The sequence below is a fragment of the Scyliorhinus torazame genome, chromosome 3 (genome assembly GCF_047496885.1).
Source record: "Scyliorhinus torazame isolate Kashiwa2021f chromosome 3, sScyTor2.1, whole genome shotgun sequence".
Lineage (NCBI taxonomy): Eukaryota > Metazoa > Chordata > Chondrichthyes > Carcharhiniformes > Scyliorhinidae > Scyliorhinus > Scyliorhinus torazame.
In genome coordinates, this window is record NC_092709.1 from 216,191,330 (window position 1) to 216,207,969 (window position 16,640).

At 45.9% G+C, this 16,640-nt stretch overlaps 1 protein-coding gene across 1 annotated transcript in view; it reads left to right on the forward strand.

Moving 5' to 3' along the window:
- The first annotated feature begins 1,290 nt into the window (after window positions 1-1,290).
- Window positions 1,291-16,640, forward strand: part of zdhhc2 (zDHHC palmitoyltransferase 2) — a 233,055-nt gene continuing 217,705 nt past the window's right edge. Inside the window, exon 1 of the mRNA XM_072496849.1 lies at window positions 1,291-1,745. Coding sequence (XP_072352950.1) covers window positions 1,622-1,745 — 124 coding nt within the window. The 5' untranslated portion in view covers window positions 1,291-1,621. The remainder of the gene's footprint in view (window positions 1,746-16,640) is intronic.

Here is a 16,640-nt window from a genome sequence, read left to right on the forward strand (position 1 = left end):
TCTCCCTTCGGGATTTGGCACCTGCAGGTTCCCCAGCGACCATCACCACCACCCCCGACCCTACACCATCTTCCCCCACTTCTACCCAGCTACCTTAAGAACTGGCACCCGCAGGCCCACCTGCGACCATCACCACCACCCCCGCCCATACACTGCCCCCCCCCCCTCCACCGACTCAATAACTGGGTGAAGAAGAGTACAACACGCTCCCGGACGCGCAGGTCTCGACACCGGTGCCCACACCACAACCGTGACTGAGGTGATTACGGCGGAAGGTCAAGGCCCCCGACAGACTTGATCTTTAAGCCCACTTCACCCCCGCTGGACTCTTTTTTTTAACAGGGGGTGAATGTGGTAAACGACTGTATTGTATTGTACTGTTGTATTGTTACATGCCTGGGCTTGTCCCTGCTGGCTCCGCCTGTGGTTCCTCCCCTCGGGCTCATATATAAAGTTCGGGATCAGAGGCCAGGAGGCTTTCTGTTTAGTGTATTAAAGCCTCAGTTACTTTCACCAGTCGTCCTGTGTTCATTGATGGCATATCAGGGAGCTAGTATGACCCAGGGAGGAGGGGATGCTGGATACACAGGACTCTGGGAGGGAAGTGGCAACTTTGGACAAGTTGAAGTTCATGGAGGGTGGAAGGTGGGGAAACGAACAAGAGTGCTGGGATAGCCATGTCTGATAAAGGTTTCAGAATATTAGAGGTGGTTTGGCGACTGTCGGGTTTAAGTTCAGTTTTGAATTCGACTGGAAATCTGGATTTTCAAACGGCTGGTGTTCACAGGATTTCCAAAAACACACCTGATTGTTAGCACAAATGGCCCTGAGTTACTAAAGCTGTGTTTATGATTGTGTGGCCGTGATTAGAAATTGCTTCGTCCTCATCCGTGATATCTTTTTTTGTATGGCAAAGACTGCAACTTTTAAAGTAGTCCATTTGTGTTCAGTGTCATTACTTTTTGCTGCTTGAAATGTTCAGCTAAGCAGTTATCTTCAAATTGAAGTTTTTGGAGGGCCGGTGAAAGGTGGGCGACTGGATTTTTGGTAATGGGTACATTAGCGACCGCGGAAGCTGACAAATTTTGGATCTTAATTACGGTGCAAACATTTTGGCATTAAAGTAGAATTTAATTCATGCACATGTGGGGGTCAAACATAATGAATCACACCGCAGTAATATCTGTTATTTTGTTGTAATGGAAAAACCTAGGCATTTGACTTTAACAGCGGGTCGTGAACGATGGGTATCGTTGCCAATTGTAAAGGAGGTGAATTGTCATATTTCATCCAGGATTGTTCGCTCGTTCTTCATCCGAACCCATTTAAGCGTGGTGGTTGTGATGTTATTGTATTTCTCGGCCCTTCAAAGGAGAGAAAATGTTCCCTCTGCCTGATGTATTATGGTCTATATCTATTTTATTAATATAATCATTGTGTGGTGTGCGTGCTGGCAGTGCCAGCTGACGGTGGTTAGTTAGCCCTTCGCTTGCGCTGTGCAGTGTTTGTGCCTCGCGTCAGAAGGTGGCGGGCCGCAGCCCTCAGTAACGCAGCAGCTCAGAGACAGCACCCAGCTTAGCCCAGCCGGCTCTGCCCCGCCAAAACACCCACAGGAGAGAAGATGGCGCCGTCGCGTTCCCGCACCCTCAGGAGATGTCAGCGAGTCTTGTACTGGATCCCCGTCCTCTTCATCGGCCTCATCGCCTGCTGGTCCTACTACGCCTATGTCATCCAGCTGTGTGTGGGTAAGGCACTCAACCGGGGGCGGGGAGCCGGGGCCACACCGGGCTGAGTGCAGCTCCTCCTGAGGGAGGGGAAGCATTGCCACCTCTCCCCGGGGGGGGGGGGGGGGGGGGGGGTCTCTCTCTCCCCCCCCCCCCCCGTTGTGTCTATGAACAGCCGATGGCTCCTCACCATTTATTTTTATTTGCGCGGCCGCCGCCAGCTATCCTCAAATGTGTTTTATTAACATTCAGTCAGCAAAGAACATGAAAGGAAAAGTCAGAACCCTATTAATAATACGAGGTGGGGGGCAAAGAGAGCATGCCTTTTGTTGTGGAATCATTTAGTTGTTTGTGTAGCCTGACTGGTTGAGGCACTGTGATCCACACAATGTAAAGGCGCAGGTGGAAATCTCCCGTGCGTTTTTTTTAAAAGTTGAGTTCACTGTAACCTCACTTGGACAGCCCCTTGCCGAGGAAAAGGGTTATGTCAATACGGTGGATTCGGTGCTGACATTCCAAGTTTCCAATTTGCCTTAACTATATGCATTTTAACGGCGAATGTTGTTTTGGGTGGGGTAATAGCGTACGACTCGAGTCTGCACATTTGTATTGACATTTATTCCAACTGCACTCTGAATTAGAGTTTGTTACCCCCCCCCCCCCCCCAATATTAGTAATATATTCATTTTATTTATAGAGAAAGGCAGATACTTTTAAAAGATAGATCCATCATTATTAGCAAAAATTCTGATGATCGAGGGCCACCTAATGGTACAGGAAAAGTTCCCAGTGATTCTTTTTACCTTTAAGCAATTTCAGCTCAAGGTGGCCCGGATTGACATGGAAAATTGGAAGGGTGAAATAAATTTGTCTCTGCCCAAAAGATCAGTGAAACTGCATTTAGGGTGCTTCAGAGACCTTTTACCATCCTGGCACCAAACGCAACACCAATGAGATACATTAAAACGTTTTAAAGAAAATATATTTGAATTGTTTCCCATCAAGATGTTGTTAAATTAATTACATATCATTATTTCTTTACTTATGGCAGGCATTGGTCCAAGGTATTATGTTTAATCAACATAAACTGCAAAGATCTGTTTTAACCAACATTAAGTACTAATGTGTTTGTTTAGATGGAAGCAGATTCTGGGTGAAATACAACAGAAACTGTTGGAAATGTATAGGAGGTCCATCAACATCTAAGAAAAGATAGGCTCATATTTTGGGTATAGATTCTTCATTGGAGCAGCTCCTTATAAAACATTAGCCTGCCTTCTCTATTTTCAGATACTAATATCTCTTATTTATTTCCAGCATTCACTGTTTTTTCTTTTTATTTAGAAATATGCTAGATGCTTTATCTTCTACTCCAATTCCTTTGCTTTGAAATGGCCAACTTTTAAAAACCACCTTTTTAGAATTGTTAAATGTTTGCGTATTTACAAACACACACACATATATATACATACATGGATATATACTCAGTAGGGATGAAGAGAAGAACCCAGAAACAACCTGCAAAATGTTTAACACTCATACTTTTGGGCCTCTAGTTGCAGTTATGAATCAACGCTGTAGCAGCATCTTGTGTTTGAACTGAGCACTGCAGAAATGCAGTGTTATGCAGAGTAGTAAATGCAGCAGGGCCTGGAAAAATTGAACATTCTGGTATTTCTTCAATCTCATTTCATAATGCATCAGTTTTGTCACTGAATAAGTAACTGTTAGACTTTATTAGCACGTAGGATAAATATAACTTTATACAGGTACTGTTTATGGTGCAATCATCTATTGAAGCAATATAGTGACATAAATGGATCAAATCAAAAAACTTTTAAAAATTGCACACCTCAACAAGCAAAGTGTAGGGCACAGCATAAATTAGTAACCCTATCACCAATCTGTTCAATCTCATTTTGCATAACCGCTCCCTAAGTCATGTGACTGTGACTCACTTTAGCATTATCCATACATTTGGAAATGAAAATGGGCACAACCTTGGGTTTAATACGCTCTTGGAGGAATTCAATAGATAGCTTATCTGTTCTTAACTTACCTGTAAGTCAAACTATGTTGATGATATCCCAAATTTGGTCTCTGTGTTATCTCTGTCTGAGGTATACAAATAGCCATTTGGTAGTATGGAACATGAATACTGTTGAAAGCGAGACCTTTTTTGTCGAAGCTTTTCGTCTTGTACTCATCAGGACAGTTTGCTAGAATAAAAATATCCAGGGTAACAACAAATTTATTCTGGGTGAGAAGAGAATGCTGATTGGTTGGCAAATTTGTTGTGTCTCCTGATATTGGTATTCTTGCAAACTGTCCTGATGAATGCAACACAGGCTCAAAAAATATTGTTGATATTGTGGATATTAACATAAAAAATCTTCTCAAAGTAAATGCATTTGGTTTAATTTTCCAAAATTCTGGCATGGTCTCAGATTGGAAAATAGCAAATGTGAATCCTCTATCCAAGAGGGAAACAGAAAGCAGCTAACTGCAGGCCAGTAAGCTTAACAAATGGTCACAGGGAAAATGTTGGAATCTATTATTAAGGAGGTGATAGCAGAACACTTAAATCTCAGTGATATCAGGCAGAGTCAGCTTGGTTTTGTGAAAAGGGAATTTGTGTTTGACTAATTTATTAGAATTCTTTGAGGAAATAACAAGCAACATGGATGAAGGGGAATCTGTGGATGTGCTATAATTAAATTTCCAGAAGGAATTTGACAAGGTGTCATATCAAAGGTAATGGCACAAAATAAGAGCTCATGGTTTAGGGGATAACATTTTCACGTATATAGGATTGGTTAACTAACAGGAAACACAAAGTAGGTATAAATGGATAATTTTGGGGGTCAGCAAGATTTGACAAGTGAAGTGCCACAGGGAGCAGTACTGAGGGCTCAACTGTTTACAATTTAGGTCAATGGTTTGGATGATGGGATGTAAATTTGCTGATGACACATATAGGTAGCAAAGTAAATTGTGAAGAGGATTTAAGGAGCCTGAAAAGGAATATAGATAGGTTAAGTGAGTGAGCAAGAATTTGGCAGATGGAGATAATAGGTGGAATTCTCCACTTGGAGACTAAGTATTGACGCTGGGAATGAATTACATGTGGCTCACATTCCCATTGGAGATGCTATGCGGGAAGCAATTCAGGACATGCTAATGTGCCAGCACTATGCTGGCGTGAATTCTGAGCAATTCCTGGTCCAGCAGGCATTCTAATCGCTGGGACCAGAGTTTGCGCCAAAGAGCTTGGCAACTGGAGGTGTTTTTAAACGTTCTACTTAGCACACACTCACTGCAGCCACCAAGAGGATCTACCCCCCCCCCCCCCCCCCCCCCCCCCCCCCCCCGCAAAGGCCGGGAGTCCGAGGTGGACACACAGCTCCATGCCAGCGAAGGACACCCTCTTCCCCAGGGTGGGCCAAAGACTCAAGCCTGTCCTCCTGAACACTGCCTGGGAGGTGCTGGCAGAGGCAGTCAGAGCTGCCAGTTTCACCAGCAGGAGAGAGTTGTGTGATCCAGAGGGATGGGGAGTCACTGGTGAGTCCTTTGCAGAGAGCCAGAGGGGGTTCCAAAGGTTGTGGTGCAGGTGTCCTCTGGTTGGGTGAGCTCTGCTGATCCCTGCTTTCTCTGCAATGGGACAGCGCTTCTGAGCAGTGCCAATACCTGGTGAGCTCCTGATTGTGATTGGCCCTTGATGATTCAGCTGGGGTATGAAGGTGTCCAGAGGCGCGGCCTGGGTGGGCTCCCAGATGACCAGAGGCCTTCTGAGCATTTAAAGGACATAGGCAGCACTCGGCAGTGTGAGCAGCCTGAAGCCTATTATAAGCACCAAAGCAGTGTGTTTAAAAGACAGTCTGCAGCAATGGCAATCTGAGCCAGGCCACCCTGATCGCAGGGAGACGCCCAAAGTCCAAGGATTTGGCACCAGGTTGTTACCTGCTACATCCCCCAGCTCGGGCAGCCACCCCTAGCAAGCCCAACAGTTTTAAATGGGTTTTCAGTGTTTTTTTAGGCTCCCGCTTCCCCTCCGCAGCCATGGTGCATAGTCTGCTTTTGTCAATACTTGTAGTAATTCATGCCCGCGAGACTTCCGCCTGGGAGGAGCGGAGCATCGTGGAAGGCCGGACTGTGTCCAACCCGCTAATCACACTTAAATGAGTGCAAATGTTGGTTTTGTATGCCGCCGCCGGCACGGGGTGCATACCTTGTCATTACCACCAACGAGGTACTGGAGCATGGCGCCCGAATCAGCGCCGGCGTGGACCTCAATTTCGGCCTGCTGCCCAATTCTCCACCCGATTGCAGTTCGCGTTTGCAGTGCCGTTTGGCGGAGAATTGTACCTAATGTGGCAAGATGAATAGAAAGGCAGTATATTATTTAAATGGAGAGTGAATGAGGTACAGAGGGATCTGGGTGTCCTGATATATGAATCACAAAATGTTAGTATGTAGGTACAGCAAGTGATTAGGAAGGCAAATTGAATATTGCCGTTGTAAAATAAATGGAATATAAAAGTAGGAACGTTTTGTGACAGTTGCACAGGATGATGAGACCACAACTGGAGTACTGTGTAGTTCTGGTCTCCTTATTTAAGAAAGATATAAATCTATCAGAAGCAGTTCAGAGAAGGTTCACACGACTGATATTTGAGATTGGGGTGTTTTTAAAATTAATTTTACAGGATGTGGGCGTCGCTGGCTAAGCCATCATTTATTGCCCATCCCTAATTTCCCTCAGATGGGGTGGTGAGCTACCTTCTTGAACTGCTGCAGTTCATGAGGTGTAGGTACCTACAGTGCTGGGAGGAGAGGCAATATATTTCCAAGTCAGGGTGGTGAGTGACTTCAAGAGGAACCTCCAGTTGATGGAGTTTCCAGATATCTGCTGCTCTTGTCCAACTAGATGGCAGCGGTTGTGGTTTGGAAGTTGCTGTCTAAGGAACCTTAGTGAGTTTCTGCAGTGCATCTTGTAGATAAGACACACGGCTGCCACTGTTCATCGGTGTGGAGGGTTGGAATGTTTCTGTAAGCAGCTGCTTCTTCCTTGATGGTGTTGAGCTTCCTGAGTGTTGTTGAAGTGGCACTGATTCAGGAAAGTGGAGAGTATTCCATCACACTCCTGACTTGTGCCTTGTAGATGGTGGGCAGGCTTTGGGGGGACAGGAGGTGAGTTACTCGCCGTAGGATTCCTAGCCTTTGACCTGCTCTGTTAACCACATTATTTAAATGGCTAGTGCAGTTCAGTTTCTGGCCAATGGTAACTCCCAGAATTTTGATTGTGACGATTCAGCGATTGCAATGCTATTGAATGTCAAGGGGTGATGGTTAGATCCTCTCTGGTTGGAGATGGGTCATTGCCAGGCATTTGTGTGGCCCGAATATTACTTGCCACTTGTCAGCCCAAGTCTGGATATTATCAAGGTCTTGCTGCATTTGGACATGAACTGTTTCAGTATCTGAGGAGTCGTGAATGGTGCTGGTCATTGTGCAGTCATCAGCGACCATCCCCATTTCTGACCTTATGACAGAAGGAGGTTCATTCATGAAGCAGCTGAAGATGGTTGTGCCTAGGACATCGGGTGATGTTCTGGAGTTGAACTGATTGACCTCCAATCACAACAGCCATCTTCCTTGTGCCAAGTATGAGTCCAACCAGCGGAGAGATTTTCCCCGATTTCCCATTGTCTCCAGTGTTGCTAGGGCTCCTTGGTGCCATATTCGGTCAAATGCTGCCTTGATGTCAAGTGCAGTCACTCTCACCTCATGAGTAAGTGCCGCCTGTTAGCACTGTTGATGACCCCTTCCTTCACTTTTCTGATGACCGAGAGTAGGCTGATGGGGGAGGTAATTGGCCAGGTTTGATTTGTCCTGTTTCTTGTGTTCAAGACATACCTGGGCAATTTTCCACATTGCCAGATAGATGCCAGTGTTGTAGCTTTACTGGAACAACTTAGTTAAGGGTGAGTCAAGTGCTGGAGCATAGGTGTCCAGGCCTATTGCCGGAATATTGTCGGGGCCCATAGCATTTGCAGTATCCAGTGTCTTCAGCTTTTTCTTGATACCATGTAGAGTGAATCAAATTGACTGACAACTGACATGTGTGATGCTGGGATCTCCAGAAGAGGCCAAGATGGTTAATCCACTCTGCACTTCTGGCTGAAGATTGTTGCGAATGCTAAAGCCTTATCTTTTGCACAGATGCGCTGGGTTCCTCCATCATTGCGGATGGGAATATTTGTGGAGCCTCCTCCCCCAGTGAGTTGTTTAATTGTCCATCACCATTTATTACTGGATGTGGCAGGATTGCAGGTCTTAGATCTGAGCCGTTGGTTGCGGAATTGCTTAGCTCTGTCTATTAATTGAAGCTTATACTGTTTGTCAAGTTGTAGCTTCACCAGGTTGACACCTCATTTTTATGTATGCCTGGTGTTGCTCCTGGCGCACTCTCCTGCACTCTTCATTGAACCAGGGTTGATCCCATGGCTTGGTGGTAATGGTAGGGTGGGTATATGTGAGTTACAGATTGTGGCTGTGTAAAATTCTGCTGTTTCTGTTGGTCCGCATTACCTCACGGTTGTTGAGTTGCTGGGTCTGTTGGAAGTCTGTCGCATTTAGCACCGTGGTAGTGCCACACAACACAATGGAGGGTATCCTCAATGTGAAGACAGGACTTTGTCTCCACAAGCACTGTGCAGTGGCCACTCCTACCGATGCTGTCATGGACAAATACATCTGTGGCAGGCAGGTTGGTGAGGATGAGGCCAAATATGTTTTTCTCTCTTGTTGGTTCCCTCACCACCTGCTCCACTGCCAGTCCAGCAGTTACGTCCTTTAGGACCCGGCCAGCTTGTTCTGTGGTGGTACTACCAAGCCACTTTTGGTGGTGAATATTGAAGGCCCCCACCCAGAGTATATTCTGCACCATTGCACCTTCAATGCTTCCTCCAAGTGGTGTTCAACATCTAGGAGTACTGATTCATCAGCCGAGGGGGAATGATATGTGGTAATCAGCAGGAGGTTTCCTTGTCCATGTTTGACCTGGTGCCATGAGACATCATGGGATCCAGAGTTGATGTTGAGGACTCCCAGAGCAACTTCCTCCTGACTATATACCACTGTGCTGCCACCTCTGCTGGGTCAGTCCTGCCGGTGAGACAAGACTTACCCAGAAATGGTGTCTGGGACATTATCTGTAAGGTAGGATTCTGTGAATATGAATATGTCAGGCTATTGCCTAACTCATCACAATTTTGGCACAAACCCCCAGATAGTAGGAAGGAGGACTTTGCAGGGTCGACAGGGCTGCGTTTTCTGCTGTTGTTTCATCCCAGTTGAATACAATTAAGTGGTTGCTGGGCCATTTCAGAGGGCATTTGAGAATCAACCACATTGCTGTGGGTCTGGAGTCACCTGAAGACCAGATTCGGTAAGGATGGCAGATTTCCGCCCCTAAAGGGCATTAGTGAACCAGTTGGGTTTTTACGACAATCAACAATGGTTTCGTGGTCATTATTAGACTTTTAATTCCAGATGTTTTATTGAGTCTTTTTAATTCCACCATTTGCGTGGTTGGATTTGAGCCCTTATCCCTAGAGGATTACCCTGGATCTCTGGATTACTAGTCTGTGGACAGCACCACTGCGCCATCATTTCCCATAAAACCATGGAAAAGTTACAGCACAGAAGGAGACCATTCAGCCCATTTTGTCCACACCAACCCGAGGACACCCAGATGCCCTTTTGAATCCCACCTTCCTGCACCCGGTCCATAGCCCTGTAGCTTGGAGCACTTAAGGTGCAGATCCAGGTACCTTTTACAAGAGTTTAGGATTTCTGCTCCACCACCAACTCGGATAGCGCATTCCAGACATCCACAACCCTCTGCAGAAAAAATTTCTTCCTCATGTCCCCTCTACACCTTCTGTCATTTATCTTGAATCTAAGTCCCCTAGTTCTAGAATTCTTCACGAGGGGAAACAATTTTATCCTGTCCATTCTATCTCTTCCCTTCACAATTTTGCACACCACAATCAAGTCAACCCTCAGCCTCTTGTTCCAAGGAAAATAACCCCAACTTAATAAATATCTCCTCGTAGCTACACATTTCTCACCCTGGCAACATTCTTGTAAACCTCCTCGGCACTCTCTCCAGGGGAATAACGTCCTTCCTGTAATGTGGCGACCAGAATTGCGCACACAACTCCAGTTGTGGCCTCACCAGTGTTTTATAAAATTCCAGCATTATATCCTTACTTTTATGTTCTATACCTCTGCTGATGAAGATGAACATTCCATCTGCCTTCTTTACAACATTGTCTACTTGAACTCCTATGTTATCTTATGAGTAAAAGGGCAGCAGATTGGCGCGTTGGTTAGCACTGCTGCCTCTGGGTCACTGTCCATGTGGAGTTTGCACATTCTCCCCATGTTTACGTGGGATCCATTGTTTAGAAGATAATTTGACATCAGATAATATGGTCCTGATCCATTACTTCTAAGTCAATCCTTCAGTTAATTTCTGGCAGATGAGAAGTGCACATGAGCAGTCACCATGAGTTACTGCAAAGCTGAATGATAAAAAGACTTCACAGAATATAATTTTCCAACACATAAGGCAGTATGCTCCAGAGAATAATTAGGATGGCTGTTAGTTGCAACCTGGATCAAAACATTAATCCAGCAAATCTATTATATCCTAATCAGTAGTTTGCAGGCAATTCTTTCATACAAATAACCTTTTTTTATTTTCTTAGTAGATCTCCAGTGACATTGCTCCAAGTAACCTGTGGCCAAGAGCAGTGTGTGGTATTTAGTTGAGCATTTGAAGCTACTGCTCCATATAAACAAATGTAGGTTATTGCAGCTGTTTGTACGATGTTAAGAACAGTAGTCTTGACTCTATCAGCTTTGTGAATTCTCATTTCAGGCTGAAAGAAGAGTTACAAAGCACTGACGTTCTGTGTCTAGGCCTCACTCTGCTTTCCCCCATGCATTCATTCATTGGAACAGGAGCACGACATTCAACCCCTCAAACCTGTTCTGTCGTTCAGTTGGCCATAGCTGACCTGTACCGTAACTCATTTTACTTAACTTGGTCCGTATCCCTTAATACCCCAGCCTAAAATAATCTCAGTTTTGAAATTTTCAGTTGGCCTAACTCCCAACAGCTTTTTCAAAGGCGAGAGTTCCAGATTTCCATTACAGTTTGTGTGGAGAAGTAGTGATTTCTGGTATCACCCTTGAATGGCTGACTTATAATGTGGAGGTTGTAGGCCCATTGTTCTGGCCTCTAGCACCAGAGGAAGTAGTTTATCACCAGCGATATTTTCTAATTCTTAAATCATCCTTTTTTTAAATAATATGTTTATTCAGATAAATGTTCAGTCCTAACATACAGAATAGTCAAAAAATGTATACAATTTTTACAAAACTATCCCCACAATCCGGCCCCACCGAATCCGGATTTACCCAGAACACCCCCGCCACCCGCCCATTCTCCCCCAACAAACCCCCCTAATTGGTCTTTAAAGAAGGTAATGAATGGCAGCCATCTGGAGTAAAACCCCTCCTTCAATCCCCTTATGGCGAACTTGATTTTTTCCAAATGCACGCGTTCCGACAAATCCCACAACCATACCAAAATCCTAGGCGGCGTCAATCCCCTCCATCCGAGCAAGACTCGCCTCCGGGCTAATGGAGAGGCGAACATCAAGACATCAGCCTTCTTTCCCTTCTGCAGCTAATCCAGCACTCAAACGATTACCACCATTGGGCACTGTTCCACTCTAATTCCCCAAATTCCTGACATTGTTTCAAAGAAGGAAACCCAGAATTTAAACAGCTTAACATATGTGAGTGGTCCGCTGGCCCCCTTGAACAACGCTCACATCTAACCTTTACATGCGGGGAAAATCACTTACATGTGCCTTGGTCAGATGTACCCTACGCACCACGTTAAACTGTATCAAATTCAACCTTGCACACAAGGAGGTGAAATTGACCTTATGCAGAATCTTGCTCCACACTCCCTCCCCCAGAACCAAACCCAACTCTTCCTCCCAATTTCCCTTTACTTCCTCCAGCGAAGCCTTCTCCATCGCCATCATCTGCCCAGATATATCTGATACCCTCCCTTCCCATATCTCGTCAAGAGATAGCACCTTATCCATAAGTGAAGGCGCCGGCAACTGAGGAAATGAAGAGAGTTCCTTACGTACAAAGTTTTGAACCTGCAAATACCTAAAAACATTCCCTCTCGGGAGTTGTACCTTGTCCACCAAATCCTCCAGCCCAGCAAACCTACCCTCCATGAACAAATCTCTAAACCTCTCAACCTTCTCCCTCTCCCAAACCTTGTACGCCCATCCATCTCAGACGGTACAAACCTATGGTTCCCTCAGATTGGTGCCAGTAGTGGCATATACCCTAATTTAAAGTGCTGTCTGAATTGGTTCCATATTCTCAAAGAAGCTATTACCACTGGGCTCTAAAGAGAAGCTAGCCGAAGAAAACAATAGCTAGCAATAACAAGTGCCCTTAAGCCCAAACCGACACAAGAATGCTCCTCTCTCCACCCCCGCACTTTCTCAAAGCTTGCCGCCCAGTAATAATACATCAAATTAGGTAATGCCAACTCCCACCCCCGCCCCCCACCCTTGACTGTTTATCCCTCTGCAAGAAAGCCCTTTGAACCCCAAACAAGTCAAAATTAACTTGTTGACACTACTAAAGAAAGATTTAGGAAGAAAGACTGGGAGACATTGAAGCACATACAAGAACCTCTGAAGAATGTTCACCTTAACTGTCTGAACTCTTCCCACCAAAGACAATGGGAGGGCATCCCACCTCTTTGCATCTGGCTTCAACCCCTCAACAGACTGACCAGGTTCAACTTATGTAACGAGGCCCAGTCATAAGCCACACGTATTCCCAGGTACCTAAAACTAGGTACATCGGAAAAACCTCACTCTTGCCCAAGTTCAGTCTATATCTCAAGAAGGAACTCAACTTCCTAAGTACCTCCATTAACTTCCCCACATGCCTGTGACATTCAGCAACAAACGGTCAGCATACAGGACACCCTATGCTCCCTTTCTCCCCTCTCTATACCCAGCACCCGGCCGACGACCAAAGTGTGATGGTCAACAGCTCAATCACCAAAGCAAACAGTGACGGGGAAAGTGGACATCCCTGTCTTGTACCCTATTTAACCAAAAGTACTCCAAATTCAGTACATTGGTACGGACGCTCGCAGTGGGTGCCCTATACAAAAGTCTAACCCACTAAATGAATTTAGACCCTAAGCCAAACCCCCCCCATATCTCAAAAAGGTACCCTGACCACCGGGATGACGAACGCATCCAGAAACTGTACCATAGTCAAGTCTTCCTCCGAAGGCTCAGACTTATATAGTCCCTGGTGAAAGGTCTCAAACACCCCTCTGCAGCATAAACCAACTGTCCCCCCAAGTCTTTAACTGGGTCTATCCCTGAAAAACCACCTGCTGCCACAACTGGTAAGTCAATAAACAGCTGGCCTTTTACCCATACTCATAAAACGTCCCACTCGAACAACAAAGTTGGCTCACCACTTTTCCCATCAACACTAACTCAAACTCCATCTGTAGCTTCTTTCTCTCCGCTAACAGCTCTCCAATGGGACTGCAGACTATTGACGGACCACCTCAAGGATGGAATCCACCAATCTCTGCCTCTTCATCCTACCAGACGTATATGAGCTATGAACCTGAAACAAAATTATCTCCCTCCAATGACCACTTTCAGCGCTTCCCAGAACGTGGAAGGTGAGACCTCGTCGTTCTTATTAAAATCCACATAATTTTCAATAGCAGAAACTAACCTCTCACAAAACCCCTTGACCGCAAGCAATGCCGTATCCAATCTCCATTGGGGGGCTGAGCGCAGCTCGTCTCCAACCACATATCCACATAATGTGGGGAGTGATCTGATATGACAATTACTGAGCACCCCGCCACCACAAACCCAGGGAATAATGATTTCCCCACTATAAAGAAATCAATATAGGAGTAGACCCGATGTACATATGAAAAGAAGGAAAAATCCATCTTCCTCAGGTATCTAAATCTCCACAGGACCACCCCCACATCTCTTCCACGAATACTAGTGGCTCCTTTGCCAATCCTGATGTTGTAAAGGATTGAGGCTCGACCTATCTAGCCCACGGTCTAACACCCAATTAAAGTCCCCCCTCATAATTAACTGATGCAAACCAAGCTGGTTGGCCACCAGCACCTTCTTAACAAAATCTGTGTTGTCCCAGTTTGGCGGTTATACATTCACCAAGACCACTGGAGAACCCGCCAACGCCCCACTCACTATCACATATCTCCCCCCTGAGTCCACCAATATATTAGCCAGCAAAAAGGTCATCCTCTTATTGATCAGCACCGCAGTACCCCTCGAGCTTGCATCAAAACTCAAGCGTAACACTTGCCCCATCCACCCTTTCCGCAGCCTTGTCTGATCCCGAACTCTCAGATGTGTAGCACAGTGGGTAGCACTGTTGCTTCACAGCTCCAGGGTCCCAGGTTCGATTCCCGGCTTGGGTCACTATCTGTGCGGATTCTGCACGTTCTCCCCGTGTCTGCGTGGGTTTCCTCCGGGTGCTCCGGTTTCCTCCCAAAGTCCCGAAAGACGTGCTGTTAGGTAATTTGGACATTCTGAATTCTCCCTCCGTGTACCCGAACAGGCGCCAGAGTGTGGCGACTAGGGGCTTTTCACAGTGACTTCATTGCATCTTGATGCTTGTGACAGTAAAGATTATTATTATTATATGCCTTTTGCTAGAAACATACGCCTTCAAACTCTTCAGATGGGCAAACACCCAGAATCTTTCAACTGGCCCATTTAACCCGCTCACATTCCATGTAACCAGCCTGATTGCCTCTACTATGATCAACCATATCCCACCCGCCAGGAAGCCTGACAGAGCACCAACTTGCACCGGCTCCAGGCCCAATTACGATAGCTGCAGTCACCCCCCTCAAAGCAGTACATAAACAAAGAATCCCTCATCATCAGCAATCGTCCCCTCCTCCCTGTACCTGCCCTTTTCCCTCCCCCAGGCACCAAACAAACAAACAACCCAACTCCAAACTCCCCCCCGCCCCCCCCCATAATCCCAAACAAAGAAAACCCAGCCAACCCAGGATCATTACCTTAACAAGCAAAAGAAACAAACACCCCCCCAAACCAGGTAACCAACCGCAGCTCCCTCCCCGCATTTGCTTCCATTAACTAGCATAGCTCCCACCGGGGAAAGATCAAAGTTATACACACAGTGGATCGGCAAACAGCTCCCCTATCCAAACCCAACTTTAAGGTCAAACATTCTAGGAAAGAAAAACATATACCCACACACAATCCCTCTCCCCCAAACATTTCCAACAATACAGTGAAAAAAAAACTGAAACCCAGAGGAATAGCAAAAGACATCAAAAACCAACACACAGGTGTAACAAACGACTGCATCCAATTCTCGCAGAGTCCATGCTTCTTTAGAAAATAATTCACCTCATCCGAAAGTGTAGTCCCTGTCTCTGAACATAACCGTAAGGTGAGCTGGGTACACCACCACAAAGCGCACTTCGCTCTTGTCAAGAGGCACCTTGGCCTTGTTAAACACTGCACGCTTTTTGTTAGTTCTGCCCAGATGACCTGATAAATTCTGACGGGATGGTCCTCCCATCTACATTCTCGAGTGTCCGTCACCCACCTCTGGATCCTTTCCTTATCTAAGTATCTGTGGAGTCGGATTATAATCACCCGTGATGGCTCCCCTGACCTTGGCTTCTGCCTCAACGACTGGTGGGCCAGGTCCACTTTGGGAGGGTTCGCGAAGGCCCCCTCCCCCACCAGCTTACCAAACACCTTTGACACATAATCCGTGGCACTCGTAACTTCTATGCCCTCCAGCAGCCCAACGATCCTCAAATTCCGGCGTCTGGAGCAATTCTCCAAGTCATCAGCCTTGGTCTTCAACATCTTCTGCCCCTCCCTCCGTCAACAACGTTACCTCTGTCTCCAAAAAAGCAATCCTATCACTATGCTTTGTGACCGTCTCCTCCACCTTCCGAATCACCGAGCCTTGTACCTCCAACTGTTGTTCCACCCTATCCAAAGTTACCCAAATGTGTCCCACCGCCACCTCAATTGCCTTTGCCATGTCGTCAGAGACCACTTGTCTCTGTTTCTTAAACTCCTGCGTTAGGAACTCCACCAGCCTCTCAGTTGTCCACTGAGAGGGCAATGACAACACAGGGGCCTCTGCCATTTTCTTAACTCCTGCGACACAAGGGTCTTCCAGGTCAAACGAGGACCCCTTATTCGACTTGTTCCTCATATTCTAACCTCCAGACATCACACGCCAGAGGGGGAACCAAAACTCTCAAATTACACCACATTTCTTCCCAAATAACACCTGTTAAATGGGCAAAAAGGGCCAAAAACCAAATCCCCAAGCGAGAGCCACGTTATGTGCAACATTTTACCTCATAGCCACCACTGGAATTCGCCCCTTAAACCATCTTCAATACTCAATATGATCATCGCTTAATCTTCTACACTCAAGGCAATACAAACCAAATCTATGCAATTTGTCCTCACTATTTGACCCTTTTAACCCCAGTTTAAATCTGAGGAGTCTGCATTGCACCCTATTCGTCCTGTGATGCTGTGCCCAAACTGAGCACTGTAGTCCAGATGCAGTCTAACCTGAGCTCTATATAGTTCGAACATAATTTCCATAGCTTTGTATTCCAGGCTCCTTGAGATAAAGACAAAATTTCCATTAGCCTTTGTAATGATTTTTTCCATGTGTCCACTGGTTTTTAGTGATTTCTCCACAGGGGTT